General features: G+C 41.2%; 1 protein-coding gene across 1 annotated transcript in view; it reads left to right on the plus strand.

Annotated features, from left to right (window-relative positions):
• Nucleotides 1-13,631, plus strand: part of LOC149803255 (uncharacterized) — a 32,139-nt gene extending 18,508 nt beyond the window's left edge. The window contains exon 2 of the mRNA XM_089953909.1: nucleotides 13,185-13,631. Coding sequence (XP_089810035.1) covers nucleotides 13,185-13,631 — 447 coding nt within the window. The remainder of the gene's footprint in view (nucleotides 1-13,184) is intronic.
• The last annotated feature ends 817 nt before the right edge of the window (nucleotides 13,632-14,448 follow it).

The raw sequence follows: 14,448 nt of genomic DNA on the forward strand, positions 1-14,448 counted from the left end.
TTGCTTACGCGATCGATCCACGTGGAATTATCTATTTTGATTCGTACGGTTTAGCACCGCCAGTTGAGTTTCTCAAGTATGTCAGCAGATTTTCTAATGTTCCAGTGTGGCAGTCGACGTTACCAACACAAACATTAATTGATCCGCCCATTTGTGGGAGGGAGGTTTTAAATGTTCTTGATGCAATCTCAAGAAATCCAGCAACTCCTCCTCATAAAGTAGTGTATGAATATACCGCATCGAGAAATGCTAGCATTTGAAAAACAGCAATAAGAATAATGGTGGATATTTACGGAAGACCTTTCACACGAGGAGGTAAACCAAGCACAGATGCTGATCTCTCAAAATATGCGACCAAAGATGAAGTCGATAATCTTTTGAATATAGCTGGAGTTGACCCAGATGAAGTTGCTATTTTCCAAGACAGGCAAGGAAAACTAAGAACGAGCAACATTAAGTGGAATGATATAATTCGCAGAGTTCTTGGAGCTACCAAGGATAACTTCGTTGCATTTAGTGATGGCGGCCGGATCAAGGACTCGAATATATCAATCGCAAGCATCAAAGACAGTATTGATAAAGGTGTTGATAAATGTGTGAAAAAAGCCGGTGACACGATGACAGGCGAACTCAGCATGAGCGGCAACAAAATAACCGCGTTAGCGAATCCCGAATCCGACCAGGATGCGTCAAACAAACAATACGTGGACATCGTCAACGGTAAACTAAATACGCTGCGTGCAGAGCATGATGTTCACGTGGGCGCGTTTACAAGATTTCGAAGAAACTTCGTAAAAACTGATGAGGTCGTGGATAAGTTCTTTGGGACTCCTCCAGTCGTCGATGTAAAACTCGCTGATGTAAAGACCGACATTAACACGATCAAACAAACACAGCAGGATATCGTATCGGGTATTCCTGATATCGTTAACAAAACCAGTTTGATTAAAGTTCCCACTGGAGTTACTCCGGGGCATATCACCAACATCGTATTCACGGTATCATCGGGATTCGCAACATGGTCACGACAAAATAACACTATCAAATATACAGCAACAGCCACCGGTGTTTACAGGTTGTCTGTGTTTTCAGCCGCTAAATTTGAAATCTTCACAACATATCCTTGGAGACATTCCACCGATAAGTATTCCGGGGTTTGCACTGTAATACTAAACAGCGGAACCGAGGAAACATTTATGCTTGAAGCCGAGGACGATAGTTTAACAGCAACATCTTACTGGTTTTGTTTGGAATTCGTCGCTGCAACGCCTCAATTGGTTACCGCGTAATTGAATAATGTCAACGACGCCAGATGCTCAACAATATCGATACAATCAAGTCCGTGAGTGGCAATCTGAGTTAAAAACTGTCATCGAAGTAACTAGTCAAAAAGTAAAAAAATACAAGCGCCGCATAACAGTGCTGGATATTATGGTTTATTCAGTATCTGCCGTTGTTGCATCTGCCGGAGCAATACTATCAGCGGTCACTCCGGTAACTGCAGCAGTCGCCGCCACGATCTGTGTTTCCGCGGCCACAACAACAGCTGGAGTTTTCGGCATCATAGCAAAAAAAATATCATCATGTGCTAACACAAAATTACACGATTACACGACAAAATTAAATACAGCCACGACCGCATATCAGAAATTATCATCGCTGATATCATCATCGTTAGACGTGCAAAGTAGCGACGCTACGATATCAGATTCTGAATTCAAACTAATGTCAGATGCGTACAATGACTATTTGAAAACTAAACAAATAAATAATGTCAATAGAACTGCTTCAACAAATAGTCACAAACACAACACCGGTAAGGACCACAATGATCTCAGTGTCCTCGACGACACCAGAATTCGGTATTAATTTTCGAACTCCAATTCCAGTGAGTGAAATCGCGTTAGCAAAGCTCAGTGTGTATCACAGCTGGCCCAATGTTAGGTCGGCATCATTTGGTGGTCTGCAGCCAAATAATTCATTCGTGTTCGGGAAAAGCAAAGCCGACTCCGGCGAACAGGGTGAACTTGACTGGAATACAATTACACTTCCCACTGGGAGTTATCAGATCGAAGAAATCAATAATGAGATACAACGCCAAATAAAACGAATCACCGGCAAGGAAGCCAAAATATCTATAACAGCTCATGAACCAACGCTGTCTGCGGTCATTGAAATCTCAACGCCAGGATACGCCGTGGATATTTATAACAGCTCAATCCGAACATTATTAGGATGGCCAAAGGCCCCCGAGGTTAAACCTCGTCCACCAAAACCTGAAAAATCGGATTTTATGACCTATAAAGAAGCACTACACGACCTCGAGTACAATTATTATTTACTCCTTGCAGATCAATTACTAGCAAGAAAAAGTACTTTAATGCCCGATACTTGGAGTATAGAAGCTCCACGTGTTAAGGGGGGGCAGGAGCTCCGTGTTTACCGTCTAGATGATATAGAATCTGAATTATTTATTCCGATCAATCTAGTACATAAACAACAGCTACAACTCCTGCGAGTATATTTCCAAGATTATATTTCTGATTTAACAAGTCCGCGTGATAATATTATCACAACCATAGAAAAACTAAACAAACTCGCATCGGCCATGGAAACTATAAATCTAAGAATAATTCAGGCTTTACTGGATCTTAAAGACTATATCGATGATAATTATAGACAGATAGCCAGAGCAGATTTTGCAATTAAATATGGTATTCAAGTGAATGATATTTCAGATTTTAAATTTCCTGGATATAACGTGCCCGAGCTGAGAAAATCAGTCTCTGATCTCATCGATCAATCTTTCGAAGATATTCTTGCCGCGTACGAACGAATAAAACCACAACCTGTTATTCTCAAGCACGACAACAGTACAGCATCCGATGGCAGACACATCTCACCCGGGATCGTAAATATCACAGATGTTATTGCGGTCAATCTTGTATGTGACGTCATCGATGGCAGTTACAGCGCATCAGATACTACGACGGCACAACAGGGGTTTATCCTGTATACGTTCACACCAAGAGACCCCCCTGGTTTTCTGATTGTGCAAGAACCAATCAATCCGGTCTATCTACGGTGTCATAACCCGTGGTTGTCAACGATAAATTTCAAACTCACCGACCAGAGGGGGAATTTGTTGGACCTGCGTGACGAGACTGTTAGTATAAACTTACTGGTGAAGTCCTAAGTCAAGGGATCCATAATATTTATAATAGTTTTTTTTCTGCACTGATCCATTTTCGTCATTTTATCGTGCAAATACCCTATCAAAACCAGCATAAGTTATCGTTGAAAGTGCTAGCACGCATTTAAAAAAAAACGGTTGTGTATAATGTATCAACCCGAGTACATTCATGCACGAGTTCATATTCATGATAAGCAAATTCTTTACGAGGCAATAAAAACCGCATTTCAAATACAGACATTCCCAGAACAGTATTTCCCCGTTAAAATAGTTATTGACGTGTATGGTGACGAAGACTTCTTGTTAACTCCGTCACAATTAACAGAGCTACAGCAAAATCATATGATCATAGTTTGGTGTCAACGAGAACAGATTATGAACTATTCTCATTCCTGTATTGATGTTGAAACGCTTAAGCAAATCCTGAAAATCTGAAAGCGCCCTTCACTTGAGAAACTCTTTGAGTTTCCAAGGGCAAAAAAAATAATACACTTTTTTTTTTACCCGTGGAAATGTGCTTTACACTCCAAGCGGGGGGGGGGCGCTAGCGTTCTCAGGTTCTACTTTCACTTTGTGCTGTGAGTCACACGCTATGCGGTTTATACTTCCTTGTCGGCCTCGTAGTCAGAAACACTAGTATTTTTGTCAGAAATGCAAGGCATTTCCATGTCTAGATTCTTTATATAACCTTTTAACCGTCTCACCCTAGTGTTAATTAATTTTCGAGTCTCATACTCTTGTGACAATCCAAGACGAATCTTCTCAACTGCACGGCACAGTGGAATAAATTCAGATACCTGATTTTCAGTTATCCCGGCAAGTGATCTGTAAACACGATCTTGCAAACCCTTAATGAACCTATAACGAGCAGGGAGATTGTTCTTCCCCAAGCGTGATAGCTCATTCAAGGATTCAAAATCTGACATAATTGTTTCAGTGTCTAGTAAAATATTAAAACCTCGCTGTTGTAATTCTTTAATTTCAACAAGTATGGTATTTATATTTTCGTGATTCATATTATTATATATTTTTATATTTTTAATACAAACACTTTGCATGAGAAACGCTAGCTTTCCAAAACAAAACGAGACAGTCGGAAACATTTATCCCCTGCAAGGGCCTAGATCGTCAAATAACGTTCTAGAACCCCACGAGGACTGCTTCCGACATGACAATACAACATGTAACACCAAACACTTTATCCCCTGCAAGAGCCTCTAGATCGTCAAATAACGTTCTATAGGCTCAAGAAGACGTGTTTAGTGAATTGACAAGGACAAACATATAACACGTAACTTATCCTAAGGACGGACCCCTCTGACTGCCAAGTGACTCAGAGGCACATTTATTTACAAGACGAGACAGCCCTGGCTTCTAGGATCGAGTTCTCTAGCAGGCCCGGCAAACATTTATTTGACAACACAAACAACCTTTACCTCTGATTCGAGTATCACAGCAAGCAAAGGTACAATGAACATGTAATCTTATCCTAAGAGACGGTACAGAACAGACAACCTTTACCTCTGATTCGAGTATGACAGCAAGTAAAGGCACAATGAACATGTAATCTTATCCTAACTTATCCTAAGACCTTATCCTATGACGACACAAACATACACAGGTGGGTCATTTTCTACGGTCAGCAGCAGAGCAAAACCATCCATTGAATCGACCATTGGATGGTGCACAAAAGACACCCGCCATTGGCGGATTAAATTTATGGTTTTGCTTGCGCGTGCTGACTTTCGATCGACCCAAAGGTCTTAGGGAGCGATTTCGTATATAACCCAACTGTTACTTGCGAGTTGGAAATTCGCTCTAGCAGTGGGCGGGACTTGTTTAAAATATTTTAATTGTATGTTTTCTTAAGCGCGGTCATATAACAAGCACAGAAGAGCAAAACAGTCGGATATATTCAGTAAAACGAGGATATTGTTTGTAAAAAAATATATATTCTACGGTAAATAAATGATTACATGTTATGAACTCGATAAAATATTTTATCAAGGTGGCTTTCTTAGGGGGAGCAAATCCTCTGACCAGCAACGACAACTCTGCAAAGCGTTACACACTCTCGGAGGAGTTATCGTCGTTTGTGTCAACGATAAGAGTTATATAACAGAATGAAATCTTCTGTTTGAGCTTCTTTGAAAATGCTGTTTTGTAGATCCCATCTGCGACATGCTGTACAGAAGGTGGACAAATACCGAAATACCTACCGGCGGCGTTTATTGACTGGAATACAATTTCTTCACCTGTAATTGCGTTTATAGATTTAATAGCTCTTCTTGCAACTGTTTTACAACGCCCTGTGTTACCCAGTAGGCAGTTCTTGCTCTGAGTGACCACGCGAAGATTGTTTATAGAGTTATCAAGTATGTTACCGTTAATGTGATCAATGACAAAACCCTTAGGGATCACTCCAAAGAAACATTCGTAAATAAAACGATGACATAAATACCTCTTTCCGCACGTGGCAGTAAATCTTGAATAACCACCATTATCAACTCCACCAACTGGTCGTCTTCGCGTGCAGTGTCGTACTATGCCATCTCGGTTTGCCTCATAATTTGGAATAGTTGGATGTCGGACGAATTCTTGATTCATTATACTATAAGCAAATCATTTGTCTAATTCATAATTTGTCTGAAAACTTATTTATATAATCACGCTCCGAGAGAGCGTTATCACAGTCTGGATTTTTTTTATCATAATACCGTTTTAGTTCTCGATAGCGTTTTCCCCCACACGCTGAACATAATTGCGTTTTTCCTCGTACTCCAATGCCGCATCTGATACACGGTATCGGTCCTAGACTCCCACCGCGGACCTGTTGAGCATGTTGTCCACAGTATTCGCCTCTGCAGGGTTTGCTACACGGCGCTGATGAATTTAGTTTGATCCACTTGCATTGGTTCATCATATAATATATTTGTCTATTTAAATATTTGTCTTAATTATAATAATGGGTTTTGAAAGACTATCCAGAATAAAACCCATATCAGGTTCTAGATTCGATCTTGACCGGTTAACCGCTGATCCACGACGAAGAGAGTTAGCAGAGGTAATTGGTGTTATCAAGAATGCCAAAGAAGAGTTTCGTCGTGATGGTGCCGCACACACGTGGTCTTCGTATAAAATTATCCTCGGAAACGCGAGCGTTTCTCGGGAAATGCAAGGCATTTCTCGTGACCGTATCATTGATGCTACCATGAACGATACAATCGCGCGTAACATAATTGGGTATCTCGACGATAGAAGATATTTCGTACAGATAAAATTTATTGTTGGAGTCGGCGAGGGAACGTGGATTATCAGAGACAAACTAGACCCTGTTCTTGATGCCAGAAGGGGCGGAAAAACCGTTCTGTTAAGTAAAGACTCAAAACCGGGAGTACTTGTTGGGATTGATATACCATATTATTCCAGAGCGTATCCTGTGACCGCAGTCATTTATGGAATTTATCCGATGAAGAAACCACGCGTTGATAAACTCAAACCGATGAAGGTGTCGGTGTTGAATTGTGTAGCTGAGCGAGTAATGGAACATTTTAAAAATGCAATGCGAGGAAACGGCCTAACACCGCTAAGACAAACTAAAATAACAGCGTGGGCGACACGAGTAGCGGATAAAGGAGCGTCAATAAATGATGTTGCTGAGCTAGAGCGATTACTAAAATTTCCTATAACGGTTTCATCGTTAACCGGTGAGGTATTGTATGAGTGTAAATACAATTCCCGTGGAACACCAATAACTATTATCGATCATAACAGTCACGCCTGGACTGACTCGGTTAGGATATTTCCGCAAGACCGTGTTGTGAAGTATTATTCGCAAAGCAATTCTGGGAGCATGTTTGATTTTATTTATCAGATAAGTAAAACCGATCCAGTGTCTGTGTGGTTATTCAGAAGTAGCGAAGATGGAGAATATGATCAGTTTGTGAGACCCAACGGGGAAATATACAGAACAACGGCGTTACAGCAGGAAATGAAAAAACTCGCAGAAAAATATCATGCTGGCAACACTGATACGTTACTGACACACTGTTTTACTGTCCCGGGTGTTGTCGCGCATGTAGCCCGGGAACGAAATTCATGGAGACCAACTCCGAAAAGTTTTCTTGCTGATATCCAGCAGAGCTGTGTCGAATACGGACACGGCGGTTTGTGGAATACTCAGTATGATCACCGCGGTATGATATCCGTGGACATGACGGCGTGTTATCCAGGAAGTTTCCTTGGGCGTGGAGAATGCAGCGAATATTTTAAACGGTTTGGCCACGCTGGCAATACCATGACAAGAGTAGCTGTCAACGGTGTTTTACCCGATTTTGACTTGACCGGATTTGCTTGTGTGTCGTCGTTTAAATTCGCTAAGGATTTACATCCTGTGTGTTATGTTTGGTTTGGCAGACATTTCGTTGAGAAGCGATGGGCACCGATAGTGTTATTGCGATACATGCTTGACAGTCGAATACTGTTGTCGCTGACGGTCAGCGAAGCGATTATATGTTATTGTCGTCAAACCGAAGTTTGGTTGCCAACTCCAACGCCGGTTACGTTAGAAGAAGTCATCGAAGATTGGTCACGAGAATATCCAGAAACTTCTATCGACGCTATCATCAAGAAAGCTCCTGAAGTACTTAAAAGCAAACTCAGAAATGATGAAAGCACAGCAAAAGATCTAGGACGAAGAATAATAGGGAAATTCACTCAAGGTGGAGCGTATGATCATAAACAACATCACAGTCGATTAATCATGGACAAGACTGAATTGGATCTTATTGTCGCTGATGCAGCCACGAACAACATGTTCTGTAACCGCGAAGATGTGTTTCTGTCAAACGGGGAAAAACTAGGGACTGTTTTTAGTTATATCGACGGAGAATCATCTCAGTACACACATTTGAGATCTTCGATGCTGGCTTATGTATCCATAAATTTGTTGTCGATGATCAATAGATTCCCCGTTGCCGCAGTGAGAGTTGCAACGGATTCATTTTATATCGATAAAAAACACTCAGCGCTGTTGGATAATGTTATATCGGATGATCCATCGTGGGGCTCGTGGAGAATAAAGAATGAAATGTTACACGGATATTGTGAATCGGCTGATGTTGAAATCGAGGATGAGTATCGCAGCGCAGAAATATCTTCGACGGTTTCGTCGGGGACAACTTCGTTGTTGCCGCCGGTGCACGATCCTGTTACAAGACACAAAACAGTTTATCTGAACGGTCCTGGTGGTTCCGGTAAGACAACTCGAGCGATTGAATTATTTAGAAACTCTGACATGATTGTGCTAACACCCACACACAGACTTGCCAGGGAGATGAGACAACGGGATGTTAACGCGAGCACGTATCACAGTTTTTTCAAATACAGCGGCGGCACGTGGACACCTGAACGAATGGGAACGAAATATATTCCCGAGAAAATCATCTGGGATGAGATAGACACTGTGCCGTTGGATACATTAAAACAGTTTCTGGATTGGCTGCTAAAGAAAAATACCGCAGTGGTGATGTGCGGCGATCATGGTCAACCACCCCCATTTACAGGTGAATCTCCACACGAGTGGCTGAAAACTTTTGTAGATTATTATGAGGAAATAACTAACGATGTTAGAGCACTCGATGAAACGCTGAAAGAGTTTAAGGCACTGATCAGGCTACAAACCAATAAAGTCCAGTGTGAGATAATGCGTGAAATAATTCCAGAGACTTCGCTGAGCGACTTTTGGGAAACGTGGAAACCAGGTGATTTAATTGTGGCAAGTAGAAAGATAGTCAGGGACACACTTCAGCAGCGGTTATTTCAGTTACATCAGAAGAAATTTCCCATGTTGCCAGTGCCGTTGTGTTATAGACCAGCTGATACGCGATTGCAGAATATTGATGTTGATATTCCAGGGCGCCTGACTGCGTCGGGTCCGGAGAAACAGAATTTAGTATTAAATGATATTGTCACAGTTGATGTTGATGCTGTTGAACAGGCACTGAAAATGAGCAAATCCCCGTGGACGCTAGGATACGCTATGACCATCCACAGTTCGCAGGGACTAACTATTTCAGATACAACAGTTTGGATTGTTGATGATCGCATCGAGTGGTCAAATTTAGTTTATTTAGCCGTGTCAAGAGTAAGAAGGATAGGTCAGTTACGAAGAATTGTATTAGATGATGTTGTCAACGACAGCTCAATCGCTGATGACACAATAAGAAAGAAATTAGCCGGTTACAAACAGAGCGACAAAAAAAATGGTAGAGAGTTTGATCCCAAACAAAGTTTGGATGTTGAATTTGTAATACAATTACAACAACAGCAGAATAATCACTGTGCGAGTTGTAATTGTTTATTGCTGTGGCAGTATTCGAAAAACGACCCAAGGCAATTCACCGTAGATAGAATAGATAGCAGTCGCGGTCATACACGTGAAAATGTGATGTTGACCTGTCTTGAGTGTAACCGACGCAGAGGTGTTGCTGCAGTTATTTAAATGATTGAATCACTTCAGTGCGGATCACTTTAGTGATCGGGGTGGTAATTGTGTATCCTCGGGAATCACCTGAAGTTGCTCGCGTTTAAATCCGCGTTGAGGAGCAGTCGAATCTAATCTGTAGATTGCGTTTCTCCCAGTTGATCTGGTTATGCTGGATATCTTATGTGTAGTAACACTCCATGTGGGATCGGTTGCTCTTTTTTTTCCTCCTTCTAGTTCGCCTGGTTCGTATAAATACCTAACGGTGACATTACCCAGCAGTGGGGACGCTAGCGTCCCTGGCTGCGTTGAAACATTTTGTTGCTGTTGTCCGCGTTCACTGACGCGGGGTATATATTTTTTTGTGATTGCATTTACAGGTCTCATGTTTGTTGTTCTGGTAATTTCATTATTCAGTGCGGCTATCACGTTTGGCAGTCTTGCAACCCATTCACGAGATCTCGTATCGTAAATGAATTCCCTCGCGTACTGGTATCCGAATAATCTCTCAGCGAGTGTTCTATTAAATCGCTCAACAATTGCCTGATCCCGATGAATTTCAGTATGTCCTCGTCGTATAACAACGTTATGCTGCTTTGTCAGTGATGACACCGCGCCCTGAAATTCCTTGCCAGGATCAACTTGTAATAATCGTGGCCAGTTTAGAGGTCCTCGCTGATAATATCGTTTAAACGCAGAGGCAACTTCAGTGGCTGTTTTAGTCGCTAACGGTTCTGCTTCTTTGTATCTACTGGCAACATCAACTACTGTTAGCGCGTATTTGTATGTTTTTCTACGGACAGTATCATGAGGCAGGAATAGTATGTCAGCCTGATGAACTTCATTGGGGGTACTAACATCAAAATGTGCAAAGTTGATTTGTCGAGGTGGTGGTAAGTAGATTTGCCATATTGCTTGTTTTGATAGCCAATTTTTGGCAACCTCGCGTGTTACTGATGCCGCGTTGGCGAGTTTATTAATTGCTGAGTTACCTCTCCAGTATCCGATTGGGGAATAATAAATCGCTTCCATTGTTATTAATTATCCAGCGCCTAATGCTAATTTAGATTTCATCGCTGATCTTATTAACCAATTAGCGAGTGACTCCTTAAATGATTTATTTTTTATGGCGCTTAGTGCATGAATTAATTTCACATCCGCGATATGCCTGTCTTGTAGATCTTTACTTCGATAAGCAACATCATGTATGTGACACGCTGCGTCGATAGCGTTTATCGGATACTCTCCCGGTTTTGGTTTAGACTGTTCATCAAGTCTGATATCTAGTCGTGTCCCTGGACCGCAGTAATTGTATCCTGGGAGATGTTTTTCTCCGGGATACTTTGCCCAGGGAGTTCCGGGGAGCTTTCCAAGTTTGGCTGCAATGTCACCTCCGCTAAATTCTCGCTTTTTTTTTGAAATCTAAATTTTTTTGTGCCACATCGCGTACACTTACCAGAAAGTGCTTGTCTGTTATTTTTTGTTGTAATGGTTGTTAGATCATTCGTAGGGGTTCGTGCCTTACACTTCACACAATATAGATCCATAATTATTATTCTTTATATACAAATGGAAATTACAGATTTTTCTGCGACGCGAAGAAAGGAGCCAGTTAAGCATAATTCAGTGCTACCAAACTCTATCAGAATGATCATCATAGGACCGTCAGGATCGGGTAAAACGCAACTGCTGTTGAACATGATAATGAAGTGGATGAAGTGGGATAAGCTGTATTTGGTAGCACCATCTGTAGATGATCAGCGATGCTATAATGTTATAAAAGATTTTAATGAGAGTGCAAAAGCGCTGAGTGAAGACGGCGAGGAAGTAGTTGAATTTATCACTGATATCGAAGAAGCTCCCAGCGTTGAAGACCTTAACGGGGAAATAAATAACCTAGTAGTGTATGATGATGTGATGCTGGACAAGCAAAAAAATCCTGCAAGAATATTTTCCCGGGGTCGTCATAAAAACACCGATGTCATTTATATTACTCAACGTTACACACAAATACCAAAAGTAATCAGGGATAACTGTAATCTTCTTGCTGTGTTTAATGGAGTTGATGTTCATACGCTGAGAAATATTCATCAAACCTGGTGTAGCGGCGATATGGATATTAATAAGTTTAAGAATTTCTTTAGTCACGCTCAAAGAAACCAGCACGGATTTGTGACAATAAATTTACACGACCCGCGGACACGATACCGTATCGGACTTGATACATTGTATGGTTAACATAAAAATGTTTTTCCTTGGAAACTCATTTCGTAGAGCAGCAGAGGGGGGGGGGGGCTGGACCGACCGACCGTGTCAATGATGACCCGCGGGGGAATAGTTTCAGATTTATTGAAGTAAACCAAGAACGTCAGCGCGCGGATGTTATTGCATTTCCCCGGTCGTCGAAGAGTCTCTCCGAGAGAAATTATTCGACGTTCAGGGATATTTTTTTTTTATTCTGTGGTCGTCATGGAAAGGTTTATCGTCGAAATAAGTAAACCGAAACTGTTTTTGTCTATTCAGTACTATTTTAGTTTCGGTCTGTTCACCCCCTCTGCTGCTGTAATAAAAGATTTCCATTAGGTGCAATAACATAGAAAAAAAATGAAGTAACATAAATACAAATATCCAGAGAATTAAATAAACAGAATGAACGAAAGAACGTGAAAGAAGAAGCGAGGAACAAAATAAGAACACAACAAATTTAATCAATCGCTCAGACTTTCGAGGGACCTGACCCATTTTCGGCACCATATACAAAAAAGACACGACTTCGTAAGACCATTGCTTATTCACTGATTTGTAAAATCTGTTCTTTTTTTAAAAATCTGCACAACGTAACTGTAAACAGTTTTAAGTATGGGTTCCTAAGTGTGGGTAGACTTGTATAATGACCAGCTAAGGAATTGTGGCCTACGAGAAGAAGCATTTGGCAGTAAGTATGCGTTGACAATATGCCAACACAACGAGATTTAAGCGTTATTCTGATAATGTTATTTACTTACTTAACAGGCATATCAAGCTGTCAATCACAACCTATTGAAACGACAAATCACTTACATACAATACTCATAGTATGACACTAAAAAAAAGCAGAGCTTTGTTAAGAAGCCCAAAAATATCTCTACGATTATAGCAACTGACTAGGTCAGTTGTTATCTCCTGAAATAACAATTGCCAATTTGCGATTTTGGTACTTCGTGTAGAAGTATCTCGACAATGAATATTGCTGTTCCTAACGATGAATATGCATAAATCTCGTTTCCAAAAGTAAATAGGTTACAGTTCGACTTAATATTCTACTACGAATGTATTATCCTGCATGTAAACGGGTCGAAAAACTAGAATGCTTCTTTATATTTGTACATTCACTTATCGGTAACGATTTTATTAAATATTTCTATTTGAAATTTATTTTACATATATACGACTTATATAGAGAACACGGAGTTTTCAATCGAAATTAGGGAAAGCTTTACAGAATTATCTTACATCTTTCCCCACAAGAGAATCCACAAGAACACATGGATATCACCAGACCATGTGACAGAAAATCAGACTGACCATATCTGCATAACCAAGAAGTTCAGAAGATCACTGCAAGATATGAGGGCGAAGAGGGGAGCAGATGTGGCATCTGACCAACACTTAGTTGTCGCAAGGCTAAAACTGAAGCTGAAGAAGAACTTGATGGGCACAAACGAGAAGAAAACAAAGTATAACATCAGCCTGTTGAAAGATGCAAATATTAAAGAATACAGACTGACGCTTAATAACAAGTACCAAATGCCACAACAGCTTCTTGAAGACAAGGAAGACAATGCGAACAACAGATGGCAGAAAGTTAAGGAGGCAATAAAATCAACATGCCAAGAAGTACTAGTCCCCATGAAGCATCAGCAGAAAGAATGGATTTCAGCCGAAACATTGCGCAAAATCCAGGAGCGGAAATAGAAGAAAGCAGCAGCAAATATCAGTAGGACAAAAACTACAAAAGTAAAAGTACAAAATGAGTACACTGACACCCACAGAGAAGTGAAAAGAAGCATCAAGATAGACAATATAAACTATGCTGAAGGACTGGCAGTAGAGGCAGAAAAAAGCGACCGGAAATGGAGACATGAAGAAGCTGTAGGCCATCACCAAGAAGCTGTCCGGCAAGTACAGCAAAACAGATAGACCCGTAAAGTACAAGCAGGGAAAGACCATAGCAAGTACAGAACACCAAATGAATAGATGGGCAGAACATTTTGAAGAACTGTTGAACAGGCCAGCACCACTAAATTCCCCAGAAATCCACCCAAACAACGCAGATCTCCCCATCAGCTGTGACAATCCTACCAAAGACGAAATCAGGAAAGCCATCACCCAGATGAAGAACCGCAAGGCAGCTGGACCTTTGAGAAGATATTGGAGGAAGAACAAATACCGACTGACTGGAAGGAGGGATACCTCATCATGATCCCAAAAAGGCGACCTGAGCAATTGCTCCAACTACAGAGGAATCACACTCTTGTCAGTACCAGGGAAAGTCTTTAACCGGGTCATCTTGGAGAGGATGAAGGAGGCCGTCGACCCAGTTATGAGACGAGAAAGCGGGCTTCCGGCAGAACAAACCGTGTACGGACCAAAAGCCACTCTTCGCATCATAGTCGAACGATCGTTGGAGTGGAATTCTTTGCTCTACATCAGCTTTCTCGTTTAATATGAATATTCATGCGGACTTAATGTGTCAACCTCCACCTAAGCCCCACACCCCCGCAACTTCTTC

Source organism: Sinohyriopsis cumingii, chromosome 3 (assembly GCF_028554795.1).
Source record: "Sinohyriopsis cumingii isolate HCF-2022 chromosome 3, ASM2855479v2, whole genome shotgun sequence".
NCBI lineage: Eukaryota > Metazoa > Mollusca > Bivalvia > Unionida > Unionidae > Sinohyriopsis > Sinohyriopsis cumingii.